At 41.5% G+C, this 13,822-nt stretch overlaps 1 protein-coding gene across 7 annotated transcripts in view; it reads left to right on the top strand.

Moving 5' to 3' along the window:
• The window catches only part of LOC125015420 (suppressor of tumorigenicity 7 protein homolog), a 39,723-nt gene that overhangs the window by 1,413 nt on the left and 24,488 nt on the right, over positions 1-13,822 (top strand). For 4 of the 7 annotated variants that reach the window (XM_047597272.1, XM_047597274.1, XM_047597276.1 and 1 more), the window contains exon 2: positions 11,547-11,582. The exons of 1 other annotated variant lie outside the window; for it this stretch is intronic. In XM_047597272.1, coding sequence (XP_047453228.1) covers positions 11,561-11,582 — 22 coding nt within the window. In that variant the 5' untranslated portion in view covers positions 11,547-11,560. Of the gene's footprint in view, positions 1-11,064; positions 11,583-13,180; positions 13,319-13,822 lie in introns of all 7 variants that reach the window. 2 more of the 7 variants (XM_047597279.1, XM_047597273.1) reach the window with 2 other exon arrangements.

Genomic DNA, 13,822 nt, shown 5'->3' on the forward strand with positions numbered 1-13,822 from the left:
GTTAGCGATATATGAGTTTTTTTGAAATGTAGGCCTTTCCAGTACCAGTTTTACTGCGATATTTAGGTTTTGTGCATTTCTAAGAGTAATGGAAATGCAGGGTAATGAAGTGCTGGGTTCCACTTCTTGTGCTAAAATAGTGGACAAATTAGGGATAGCAGTTGTTTTCATTGAAAGATTGCAGTTCCCATGTAATTTTCACACTTTGCAAATTCATGCTGCGGGCCAGATTTGACCCTCTGGCGGGCCGCATGACACCTGTGACCTAAAGTGTTTTTGTGTGCTGGTCATTCATTGGCTCGGTGGTCTAGTTGGCATTACATGCCTCCATGCTCTCACAGTGGCCAGAGATGAGTCTCCTGTGACTGTGTGCTGAGCAGATGGAAGAATGTGCTCTTTCAGAAAGCCAGCTGGCTGGAACTGGAGAGGACAGGATAGCCTGTGGGCACATATAGGCTGGTCGAGAAGTTTTAGAGTAATATGTTTGTGTGGTGGAAACTGATCAATCGTAACCAAAGTCATGGCACGTTGGCAGTTAAAGAGACAAATTCACAGAGGCAGGCCTGCTGCTGACTCTCACCTTGTAACTTCTAAAGCAGAAATGTGTTAAAGCGGCTGCTGCTGTCTCCTCATTGGCTGTTTGACAAAAACTAAACCTAGATAAGACTGGAAAAGCTCGACATGGTTGATTCAGGTATCTATATGGCTTTAATGTTATTCAAATGGTTCCAATACCAGAAAAAATATATATTTTTTTAATTAAGCTCAGATCATAATAACTATTAATAGCTTGTATCATCCACTATGTGAGAATACACAAACCAATATAGGAAGAAAACAGCATTTCTAAATGGAAAATGAGTACAAGTCATAGACAAAAAAATGACTTTTGTAGGGTTTTATTAAAATCATATTACTGCATTACTGTTTATGGCAAATATGTTGAAAATCCAAGTCCTATCCTAGCAGGTTGTGGCGTCCTGCAACCCAGTCTTAATACTGCCTTCTAAACAGGACAAATATTCAGATGATATGTGCAATAGTAATGTCACTGAAAGCAAGTACACTATAAAAACATGTTTGAGGTGCTGTGGCAGATAGATATTTATACCTGTCTTGGCGTGACGCTATGCACAACCGCAGCAGATTTTAATAGGCAAATTGTCAGTACTACACATGTACTATATTTGACACTTGTTGTGTAATATATGCAGAGGCAAAGATGGACAAAAACATATTATTTGAGGTGCTGTGTTATCTGTGAGCTGTCATGTCATCAAGTGAGGTTTTGACCTTGGGCGTGTTTAGTGTCAGCATGGCTTCACCTTATCAGATTTGATTAATGCTGAGCAGGTGCTCCCTGTCTGCTGCAAATATCATTCAGGTTAACTTCACAGTGAGATGGTGGATGGGCCTTTAATTCCACAGCTATTGTGTGCCCTAATTGTTGATTATGTACAAGCTATGTACTTAAATTGTTTATTCCAAGAATTTAACATTTCAGTACACTAATTCCAAATAATACTGTATGACGTCAAACAAGGTGTTATATTGTTAAGGCACTTTCACTTCCTCTTTCCCACCGACACATACAGACACATACAGTATACAATTGATGTTTCATAGTTCCCCTTTCACTATTCACCATTGGAGAGTTGATCTGTGAGATTCCCCCTCAAAACTTTTTCAGTTTGACACTTCAGCTGTTTTTTCTCAACTAGCCTTTAGCATTTATTTTTATTTTTTGATATCTTGAATCTCCCATGACATCTATCATTTCTAAAAGAACACATACATGCGTCTTCTTTCAATAGATTCTTTCCACGAGTGGCTGTTGAGTATCAGTGTAAAACATTCTTTATGAAGTGAAGTGTTACCTCTGTTGAGAAACTGTCTACAAAACTCTTTCCTGATGTTTTACTTGAGATCTCTGGACTGTTTTCTTCAGATTAAACCTTTGTCATAACTATGGGTCTTTGTTTAGCCACTTTGATGACGGACATCCTTATTCACAGATTAAAAAAAGATTAAATACGTAATCCATTTGTTGAGTTCCTTGCTTGTTTTGGTAGACGACATAGCTACAGTATCACCAGCTATATTTCACAGTTAGCTTTCAAACAGTTTGACAGATGACCTGGAATAAACCTGTTTTTCAACTGGAGTGGGCCAACATGCAGTTTGTGAATTGGATCTGTCACCAAATGGAATAGTTAAAATATTTAGGCCATGGAGTTCATTTTTTTTTTTAGTTCCAGTTGTACTTCCACCAATTTCACCCTGAACACAGATTAAGGTTTTGACAGTTCATAAGCAGCATAGACCTTATGATAAGTATATACAGCAAACCAGCTCATAAGTGTCTGCACTTAAAAATGATGGTTGATAATAGACACCATGCACAGTTGACATTAGTTATTTGGCCAAAAAAAAAAAAGGAAATGAGTCTGGGTGGAGAGACATGTAGAACTATAGAGCAGCAAAGGGAGCTGGAGGTGAGTAAACACTGTGAAACAAAGATAACTACAGCTAAAGCTCTATTACTCAATTCTTATCAGAATGCGAGTCTGGTAACACACCATTTGCATTTCATGAGCCGTGTTTCAACTGTTGGAGAGAAAAAACTGCAAGCAATTGGATAGTTTCACAACCAAATGGATCCCTTTTGTTGTAAATAAATTCAACCGCATGTTGCTCAGATAACCTGGATGTCTACCTTCTTGCGACCTGTTTGCTTCTCCCCCTAATGATTTGATTGGGAAAATTTGTCATCGGGCAAGTGACCCCAGTCCAGCTTTCTGCTACAGTTGTTCGTGGGTGGAGAAATTGGGTCTGGCTTCCATGCTAATTGGATGCGAGTTTGTGCATTTACATGCAGAGCTTAATCGAGCTATGCTTGAAGTTCGACTTTCTGAATACAGTCCTTGTCCCAGTTTACATGAAGCGGAGAAAATCGAACAACTGACGGGAACATGTCCTCCTCCTCCACACTAGGTGGTGACATGCGTCTTTTCAGCGGGATAATACCATGTTAATACTGCCTTCTTCCGATTTACCTATTACCTCATATAATAAACACGGGTCGTTCATGCAATAGACTGACATTTCAAACAACAACCACACGGATAATAGTACAGCTCTTTTAATCTCCTATGTAATGTGCATGCTCCTTCTGGTGCAGGTAACTTATGCGCTATCCCTCAGATGGTTCTTCTACCGGCTCTGTTTACCGTCGTCGTCTTCTGCGACCGGCTTTCTTTGATATTTCTGTTCTGGGGTCACATGCCAGCACAGCAGTTGTGGAGCATGTGTTATCTGATTGTAGTCCGATCAAGCTTATACATGGCGGAGAAAACCGAATACCAATCGTATTATCTCAGTCTCTTGACCGGATAAGGAGAACTCCGATTTTAGTGATGTGTTTACGTGCACTTAAGTTGTCCAGCTAGAGTCCGATTAAGGCAATAATTCATTTTTTTCATATGCATGTAAATGCACTGACTGTCAGTCACAAAAATTAAACACTTAAAAACTCTTACTTAGTTGGACCTGCAACTGATCTATGCAGAGCACATGTCGTAGTCTAGGTGAGTGGCCTATGCCATTGTAAGTATTTTTACTTGTGAACTGATGTGTCACATTCTTCTGCGTGATGCATAAAGACACACTCTTCCTGATTTTACCTGCAGTCTGGAAAAGAGTCAGCCAAGCTTAATCCAATATGACAGACTCATTTAAAAAGTCAAGCTCAATTGGTCTTCATTTCAATGATCCAATATCAGTTAATAGAAGAGACAGATTTATCCTTAACATTTCATCTCAATATACATATTTTTAAGTGGATCTGTTAAACCCCATTTAGTCCACTTTGGACCATTACACAGTCTGACCACAGCATAGTGAGCCCGCCTCACATGAATCCACATGCCACTGTACTGAAGCCGCCACCAAGCCTCAAGCCACATGTCCAATTGCATTTTCTGTTTAATCTGAAGTGTCTGTGGAATCGCACACTGCAGCTCCTGATAGGTTTCCTCCTCTGTTCTGTAGGGTTATTTGCTCGGCCTGTTTCCTGCCATTATCAAGAATCAATAGTGGTTTAGTGAACATATGAATCATGAAGTGAATATCAATGAGATAACTCAAAATTTACCATCTCTGCACCACACATTCACTCATGAAAGCACTCCTAAGCACTTGTTGAGTAAAGGGAATGTCAATGTAACTAATGTGACTAGTTTTCCCCTGACCTCACTGTGTCCTGCATGCAACAGTCTAAAAATGATTCGGCACAATTCTTGGCACATGACATTAATGATTAGATTAAATTATTGACTCGTAGTACTTTTCCTCTAAGAATTATAACATACTGTGCCCCATTATTACTTTCAAAATAGGAAGAATGTGTTAATTGAGTATATAATAGTATATGCAACACCTGTTATTCATTTTTGATTGATATCCTCTTTAGTTTGTCATCAAACTTGAATAGAAACTCATCTCTGATTGTCTTGCACCCACTGTGTGTGGTCAGAGTTAAAACTCCACCATCACCCTCTATCATTGAACTCTTGATCTGCTGATATAGACTGGTTCTACTATATGTCTACATACTCTACTCTGTCAATGCACGTGTTAGAAAAATGATACTTAAATGCTCAATTATTAAGCCCCTTTGGTAGTTGTATTAACGGCAGTAAGGCATTTGAGGTGCAATCGCTGAATAAATGGTTCTCAGCTCTAAAATAGGTGTCATTACTTTGACACACAGCCATAACACTGAAAATGGCAGCGCATAAAACTGAGATTGTGTACCATATCAAAGGCTAGTACCCCTCTGCGACCACTGGAGAAATGCTGTAATCGAAGAAATATTTTGTTATGTTTTTTGTGGACCATGCCGACAGGCTGATAGATTGTATGTGGGTTCTGACACAGTCTGCAGGGCATTTTTCCCAGGCTTTCATATCCCCCGAGACCTACAGGCTTTTTACTGCAATAGTGTTCCAACATTGTCAGTCTGGAATGAGGCAACGGAACCTCTGCACTGAGGTCCAAGCGAGTAAAAGGTAGTGTTTTGTGACATTTCACAGTGCACTGAGAGAATGAACATGCTCATACAACACGCTTAAAACCAAGTCTAAAAGCAAAGCGTAGTACTAAACTCTGGAACTGGAGCATATAAAGAAACGCTCCAAGTTATCATAGTGATGTGACATAGGCAGGCACAGCACACAGTCAGACCACAAAGCCAGATCAGACTGGTCAGAAACCTTTATTTAGAACCTGTACACCCCTTTGGTAACATGATCTCAGCCAGAAATGTTTGCCCTACCTTAATGGGACAGACTGCCCTGCCCCTCCTGGCAAGAGGGCTGCAATTGAAGTCTGTTTTTTTTTTTTTGTCCACTTTCTGCCTGCTTTCCATTAACTATACCTACAAAAAAGACTTGAAGACTTGATTGCCTTTAGACTTTACTCATTGAAGTACCCAAAGTGGTTATTAAAGACAAAGACTGAAAAGCCCTCACATCTGTGTCTCTCATACCTGACTTGCCATGCCAGTTATTGCTCTGGCCAAGTGAGGGAAAGGTCACAGCTGCTGCACAGGTACCATGACCGTACAACCCGTCAAATACACTCTATACACTCTTCTTGTGAATAACAGTGATGAGGTGAAATTCACTGTTTGAAGGACTCACAATCATGAGAGGTAAATAAGCAGAAGCTTGAAATGTCTTTTTTCTTTCAAGTTTGGTCAAAGTTGAAATGTGGACTGTACAACAATGACTGGAGCTCACTAAGCTGATGTCTAGTGAAATACACCAGTTCATCAACTGTGGCCACAACACAGTCACAACTGTGTGTGTGGTGTTTGTAGGAGTGCTACAAACTACCCTCTCTGTTAACAGGATATGGTGGTATGAGAAAATGATTTCCTACCAAACACGCAGAAATATTTGTGGCTGTGGCGATTTTTGGGTGGTATGTTGGCGGAAGTTTTTGGTCCGACCACAACACAGCCCTGATCTCGAGTGATTGTCCCAGTAACTAAATAGTAAATAAGCTCTCAACAATGGTTGGCTACTTGCCAAAAAGATTAGTTCATCAGACAGAGCTAACAGCCACGGCGAGTGGTTGCTAACGTGACTCAGGTGGTTATTTCTCCACCTTCTGTTCCTCATCCTGCCTTCCTGCTTTACATACAAAGACAGTTTGATGAATGACATGTGCAGGGGTCTATATTGAAATTTGACTATGTGCACATGTTTGAATATGCAAACTATGATTCAGTTAACAAGAACAAGTGCCATACCAGACACAATCTACCTCCCTCACTCATCAGGTATCAGGTCTTTTTTTTTATATTTTGTGACAGTATGGGCAGTTGGATTGTATTTTCAGTTCTGCTGAGGGTGGATTCTACTTTTTTCAAATGAGGGATACTGTGTCAGTCCTCCTTTAAACTTACATCTGGAGTTACAAAGTCTATTTACTGTATATGGTTTCTATCTATTAAGATTTTCTACAACACTGAAGTCCAGAGGAACTGATTTTTTAGGCTTAATGAGGCTTAATGTAGTTGAACTTGAATGCTGCTGTCCAGGCAGAACACTACAGGAAAGCAGTAGCAGTAGTTTTCTATCTATTTGTGTGTAAAGTTGTTGTCTGGGCAGATTTGCCCAGCGTGAGTGTTGTGTGTTTTGTTTTTGCCATAATAACATCCATATATGTCACCCTTGTCTAGATTTGAATCCATTTGATTTCATTGGTTGTTGGGACATAAGTGGTCTACTGATAGCAGCTCTGGATAAATTGTGAAACACAGTTCCCCATTTTGTCCAGTTGGTGTCAGCAGTGGCAGTGACGGCGTTCGTGACCCAGTTAGCTGAATGATGCTGCTGTGTTTGAATTGTGACCCAGTGGAGGTAATCAAAGCTTCACAGACCTTCCTTTTGTGCTAGAGTCTAATTCCTCTGAAAGAAAAATGTCATTCTGATTGTCTGGTTATTCAAAAACGCATTTCCCTGCTTCTGTGTGCATAGTAGATCTGGTGGGCACATTCAGTTTTGCATACCAGCTGGCTGTGAGTACTGTAAATTCATTCTCATCAGGCCAGGAAGTGACCACCAGTTAGATACTAAATCTGACTACCAGTAAATATGCCACTGGCTGGGTGATTTGCCAACTCTAGCAGAAACATTGATGGGAGAACAGCCAGGATTTGGAGATTTGAATCTATTGAGCTGATAGAGGAAGGCACATTGTATTAGAGCATTAGACACTATGGCCTAACTGAGACCTGGTGTTCTGGTTCCTCAGATGCTTAACGGTGCTCAAATTTTGTCATACAATCACATATTGATGAAGGCACGCAGCCACTGAGAAGATAGGATTTTGGAATGCTTTTGTTCTTTATGGTTCCTTCCTTCTTCTTCCTCATTATCAACATGACTCTTCTGGAGTATCTCAGCTTCCACAATTCCGTAATACACTCTCTTTATCCTCCCGTCAGCTTCTAATTTTTCCTCTTGCTGAAGGATGGCCACACTCCTCTCACGCTTATTTTCAGTTGCTTAGCAACCAGGAGGAGATGCTTTTTCGGGGTGGTACTTTGTGATGGAAGCGGGGGCGGGGTGAGGTGTACATTGTTCAGGAATAAACGGCTCATGAATGCACTTCCACTGAAGAGTGGCAGCTTGGAGCACTGTTTTAAGGAAAGCATTCATTGAGGGGTGGCATTGTTCCATTACTCAATGTCGGACTTAATTACCCCCCTATTCACCTGGCCCACACCGCGGTTATGGCAGTGGGTTTGCATCCTAATTATCTTTGTGGTAGATAGAGCAGGGCCCAGTTGCCAGGGTGTGTAACCAGCGTGTGACTCAAACGCACATTGACTCAACAGAAAGAGGCTGAATTTGCCGGAGAGGTGTCCCTGACACAGTGTCTACACAGACGCCATAGTCTGAGCAGCAGCTCCCGTTGTCCAACTGTGTCTACATAGTAGAGTATTAAGCACACGGTGCTGTAGGCCACTAACATTTTGGAAGTGTTGAGACCCCAGTAGTCAATGCTTCGCTGGTTAATCATGCATGTAAAAAAGTGCACAGTAAAAATACTTATCAAGTATGTAGTGTAACAGTTCTCCAGCTTAATATAGCTTGAGTAAATTGCTGCTGTAGGCAACTAGCTGAAACCCTCTGACTACTTCTGTGTAGACACAACTGGGCTATGTTCAGACTCCACGATAAAGTGAAATCATACCTAATGCCAGAATACATGTAGCATTTGTCACATTTCTGCAGTGGCTGCACAGACATCTTGAAATTCTCACTGCCACATGTGCGTAAACCTCCACAGATGGAGCAGCCACTGCGCCCCCATTTTTGTCATCATCTACTCACAAATCTGCTGGTTTTCCTAAAAATATTGAAACGTTAAACACCAACTTCGGTGACAACAAAAAAACATGTCAAAAGTGTGGTCGTGCATGTCTAGTTTATTCTCTTCATTTCTGTTGAAATGCTGTGTGGATGCTTGTTCTGTCCTCTGATTTCTGAATGAACTTGTCTGAGTGCTGGTTGTTTGTCAGTGAAGCATGTCATGTTTTGGCAGGAGCTGCTTTGACAGGTAGTGCTGTGCAAAGTAACATAGAATAACAGACTTTCTATCTTTGATTTGCTGTAATTTGTTAGGTGCTTGTAACAATAAGCCTGGATTTTGCAAGCCACTTCTTCCAAATTACTTCTGCTTGGCCCTTTGTTTATCACAGCAACACTATGATACTATTTATGCTGAGCTGCTGATCTCCAAGAGGAGCATACTCATGCTGGTTAGGGGCCAAAAGGTGTGACACAAGAGCAGAGCACACTGAACGGAGGGCAGGTTATCCCACAGGTCCCCTCACTGTGTCTTCACCACCCCTCACAAGAGAGAGCTCTGTTGTTGAATTAACATGACGTTGGGTCTTAAAGGGAGTAAATACTGCAGAGACCAGTTATTGTCGTCCCAAAATATTGAAACTCGAAAATTAGCGAACGTACATTTTCCGTTTTCTGCTGTTTTTTTCTGGTACACCTAAATATTGTGTAGGAACTCAGAGCAAAGAATAAGTATCAATAGCGAGCAGCATACACTCATTTGTCAGTTTATTAGGTACACTTTCCTGCACTGAATTCCTCTTCATGACTGCTCTAATGTCCATTTTATGTTCAAAAAAATGTGACCATTCAATTGTGCTATTGTTTTTGGGGATGTAGTTTGTGGTGTTGTTAAACTGGACTGAATTAAACACTGAAGTGTGTAAAGTGTTTCTGTTATTTAGCCTAGCCTACTGACTGAAATAGAGCTGTCATAATAAAGTAACAACAATAACATGTGCCATAAAAAAACAAAATACAATTCAATAGTACTACAAACCACAACCTACAAACGCAGTTGAATCACCAGCTGCGATCTGGTGCCTAATGAACTGGCAAGTGAGTGTGTATGGGTTTTTGTAACGTTATAAAAGTGTTTATTTGCCATAGGGCGATATAACTTTAAATAAATGTTAAATAATCACAGATTTTCATCATTGGTGATAAGATTTTCACAAGGCACTGCAAGAAATATCTTGGTAATATATAACACGTATTTCTTACAGTGTAGCAGGAGAAGAGAAGGGGTCTTGCTTGTGCTTGAAGGACAAAGGCTCGGGGTGAGGAGGTGGAGGGTGCGTGAGACACAAAAGAACAGAGGCCTCAATCAGTCCACACTCTTCCGTTCAGCGTCTGAGCTAATCCACATGCTAGCTTCACCCCATTCACATTAGGGGCCACGAGAATGTCCGGCTGACTGCCCATCTATTTATTTAGGTTAGCTGGCGCTTCAGACTCACCACTGTACTGCACTTTCATTGGCCCAAAAGAGGCTCTGTGTGCTACACTGCCCCACAGTCACTGGGTAGTTCGTCCACTTGATACATTAAAGTTTTAAAGTATGCATTAATATCTATCCACTACACCTGGTTCATTAGGGACATGTTAAAGGGAAAAAAAAACGGAGTCATTAGAGTTTAGGTAACTAAAATGTGTTTAGATGTCCTGATTACATTGGCCAGGGTTCATTTTTCACAGTATAATGCAGATTTTTGTGATTTTTGAATCCTGTAGTTTCTCTATGTGCTTCTGCTTGGCGATACTAAGAATCGGACAATTTAATTTTTGAGTCTTTTTTACAGTCATTTTTACAGTTCAATATGTGTGTTAGTTCTTTTTATGGTTTTGCTTTTTAACCTTTTTGTCTGTGTTCAAATAAGTAAATTCTATCCATCGTCATTGACCTTCAATACAGCAGATGTTTGATTACTGCTGAAAATGTATTTTCCAGCTCCCTGATGTCTGCGTGTGTATATGTGTGTGTGTGTGTATTGTGTTAACAGCAAGCAAATACATGCCAGTCTCCAGTGCTTTCCTTCATACTCATTTCAATTTGTCGTCTTGACAGATCCAGCCCCTGCCCCCCTTACTTCTTCCAGTGTGTCCTGTTGTATCTCTAGCAGCTGGCTTTTTTTTCTAAGCTCCAAACTAGACAAACCGTTTTGATTGGCCTGCTTCCCACTCTATTTCTCCACTGCCCCCTCAGCCCCTGCTGCCTTCCTCCTCCCCCTCTCTATCTTTTCGTCCTCTCTGGCTTGCCCCTCTCTCATTTTCTTCCATTCCCTCTCTTTCATCAACCCTTGGCTTTCATTTCCTTGTTCCTTTCCATACTGTCCTTCCTCTCCACCTTTCTCAGTTTTTCCTCTTCTTGTGTTTCTTCCTTTGCTTCTCCCCTCCTATTTACTCGTGTGTCTCCTTCTTTCTTTCCCCTTCATATCTTATCTTCCTCCCTCGCTTCATCTAGCAGCAGTTGTCACTCAGTCTTTTACAGCCCCCCCCACCCCCCCCGTCCTGACGTCACTCGCTGTTTGCATAGCTATTGTCTTACAGCGGCTGCAGCAGCAGTGGCAGCAGCTCCTCACCAGATTTTTAGTATTTCACTCCCTCCTTTCTCTCTCCTCTCCCCCTCTTTCTTCATCAGTAAATCCTACGGTGGAATGAGAAGTGAGAGAGTGACGGGGAGGAGAGGATGAGAAGGAGGCTGTAGACTGCAGAAAGAGGAGAGATGCAGTAGCTAGCCACAACCACATCTCCATGTCTGGATTTGACCACAGTTTGTCTTGGCTGTGAAGGATTGCTGTATGATTTTATTCCATATTTATTTGCTTATCGGTTTGATCCTCCACAAGGCCTCTTGTTTTTTACCGGCCGGACTAGCTGAGTGCGTGTGAATTTGGAGGAAGATTTTTTTTTTTTTTTTTTTTTTTTTTTTTTTTAAAGCAGCACCGGAGAGCGGAGCTGGGGCATCTGGCCGTCTGGGAGGCAGCGACAGCCGGCTGGCTGCATTGTGTTGCTTTGATGACCCCCGCTGTGTAGCTGCCTGCTCATCAACCTTCCTTCTCTCTCTCTCTCACCCTCCCCTATATCTTTCCTCCTTCTCCTCCTCCTCTCTCTCCATCACAGTTCCCGGCCCAGCCATGTTCGGCACAGAGTCCTCATGTAAGTACCACCACCATCCTTCTTTCTCCTCTGTGTTTGTCTGTTTAGCTTTTCATGTTTGTGTGTTTTATCTGAGGGAGAGTAGGAAAGGAAATTACCGGGTTTCCTCTGTTCCTGCATCCCTCCTTTCCTCTCCTCTCTTCTTCCTGTTTTGCCTCCATGGTTGCTGGTGGCAGATTGCATGGGGAGAAATCTGGGATCTACCATTTTAGCACAGAGGGTTGGCATTACAAGCTAGCTGGTCATGTTGAGCTTAGCGCCTGCCTTGCATTCTCTCACTCTGAGCATTACTATGTGTTTGTGTGTGCATATGCAGTCACCTCCTGTCTGTGTGTATTTTTGGTCTTCTTGGCATTAATGGCTTGTTGATTGAATGCAAGTATGTCCTTGTGCATGTTTGCTCTGATGTGAGTGAGCGTGTCAGAAGATGGATGCTTTTACCAGAGTTGCATCGTTTCCAGAAGCATCAGCCTCCTCGCTCTAGTATCTACAGCTCAGTCAGATAGCTGTTAGTTTAGATGCTACTAGCTAAAACACACAGCACAGTACTGTTGTGGATGTATGTGCGCTTACGTGTGTCTCTGGGCACTTTGCAACCCCTGACCTCCTTCAGGAGAGTTTATATTGTTGAGCTGTAGGTTCAACAATACAACAATGTCTTCACGTGAGTCAGTCTCCCCTTCTCTACCCCAACCTAACAAGAAAGCTTTGCACTTTGATCAAGCCACGATGGCTCACTCTACTACCTGCTCAATGCTTCATGGAACTCGGAGCTGATATAATTGATTCTGTCATGACTGCACAGTTGGAGCCAAAAGTAACTCTGGATCAGAGCTAAACCACTAACAGCACATGTTGTCGTCATTCGATGAAACTGTCAGTGTATCACTCCTCCACCGAACAGTTGAGTGTAATGTTTGTTTATGAAATGTGCAGCTGAGTGGATGATGCTGTGGAGAACTGATGGACTGCATGATGCAGGTCACCTCTTACATGTCACCTTTTGGTACGACATTCTGATTTAATGCCAAATATTAAGGTCATTTGAGGGTCAAACGTGGTGCGTCCACCGTGTCATTTTGAGCTGCTTGTCGTCATTGTTTTCAGCCGTCTGGATCAGTTCCTTGCTTTTGAAATAGTTTGGGCATGCTTATCAGACGCTAAATGATTTGGTAATGTTGTGGTCATGCTATTTGTGTTGTGAAAGTAGTCAAAGAAAGTGTGTGTTCAGAGTGTGTTCTGCTTTAGTCGACTCTTGATTTTGAAAAGAATAGTCTGGTAAGAACAGAATGAAAGAATAAATTATTAAATAGGCAACAAGTAGATGTGCTCTTCCCACAGGCCTATGTGGTGTCATTAAAGCATTTGAAGATATTTAAAATAATTAAAGTACATAATAGAATCTGTTTCACCTAAGGATGAGATCATTTAGATTTCTGTATTCATTGTACTTCAGATAAATCTATGTTGTGATTCAGTACTGAGTTCATTATGTTCAATTTGTAAACTCCTCGGAACATTTAAAAAAAAAAAAAATATATATATATGCCAATACCTGCATCCTGTTTTTGAACATCTCACTGTGATCTGGTGACTAGTCTTGTGAGACCGGGCAACAAGATTAGTCCACGTGTGAGAGAGACCGAAACCGAGACAGAAGCTACCACTCTGAGAGGAGAGTCAGGCCTGAAAGCTTGTGTGTGGCAGCAGAGAAGAGCAGGACAAAACAACTCCAGGTAAAAAATGGCTGAAATAGCCCAAATCTCCAAAAGCAGTGACAAATTAGTTTTGTGTAAATCTCTTTCATAACTAAATAATTAGTTTTGGTGTTCAGATTGATTGATATTGAAGAATTGAATGGATTCAGTAATCGGTAGTGATTCCCAGGCCTGTGGCAGCTGAAGACGAGTTTCTATCAGACATGTAGTTGTTTATGGACAGTTCTCTGCTGCGCTGAAGCTGCGCTGGAGCCTGTGACCTTTTGAATCACTTGGCAGTCGGCAACCTTTTGCCCTCAGTGTTGCTGTTTATTGATAATCACTCCTGTCCCATGTTGGCGTAAGTCTTTTCAATGTGCAGTTTGATATAGGTCAACTAGTAAATCATAACTGCCAGTTTTTTTTTTTTTTTTAGATGAAAAACTAAAAGGCAGCGGTGCTGCATCACGGCTAAGGGCTACACGTAACAGATTACAGAGACGATTAATGTGTGTGAGGCAAAGAGTGAGGTTTACTTCACTT

The sequence above is a fragment of the Mugil cephalus genome, chromosome 10, assembly GCF_022458985.1.
Source record: "Mugil cephalus isolate CIBA_MC_2020 chromosome 10, CIBA_Mcephalus_1.1, whole genome shotgun sequence".
Lineage (NCBI taxonomy): Eukaryota > Metazoa > Chordata > Actinopteri > Mugiliformes > Mugilidae > Mugil > Mugil cephalus.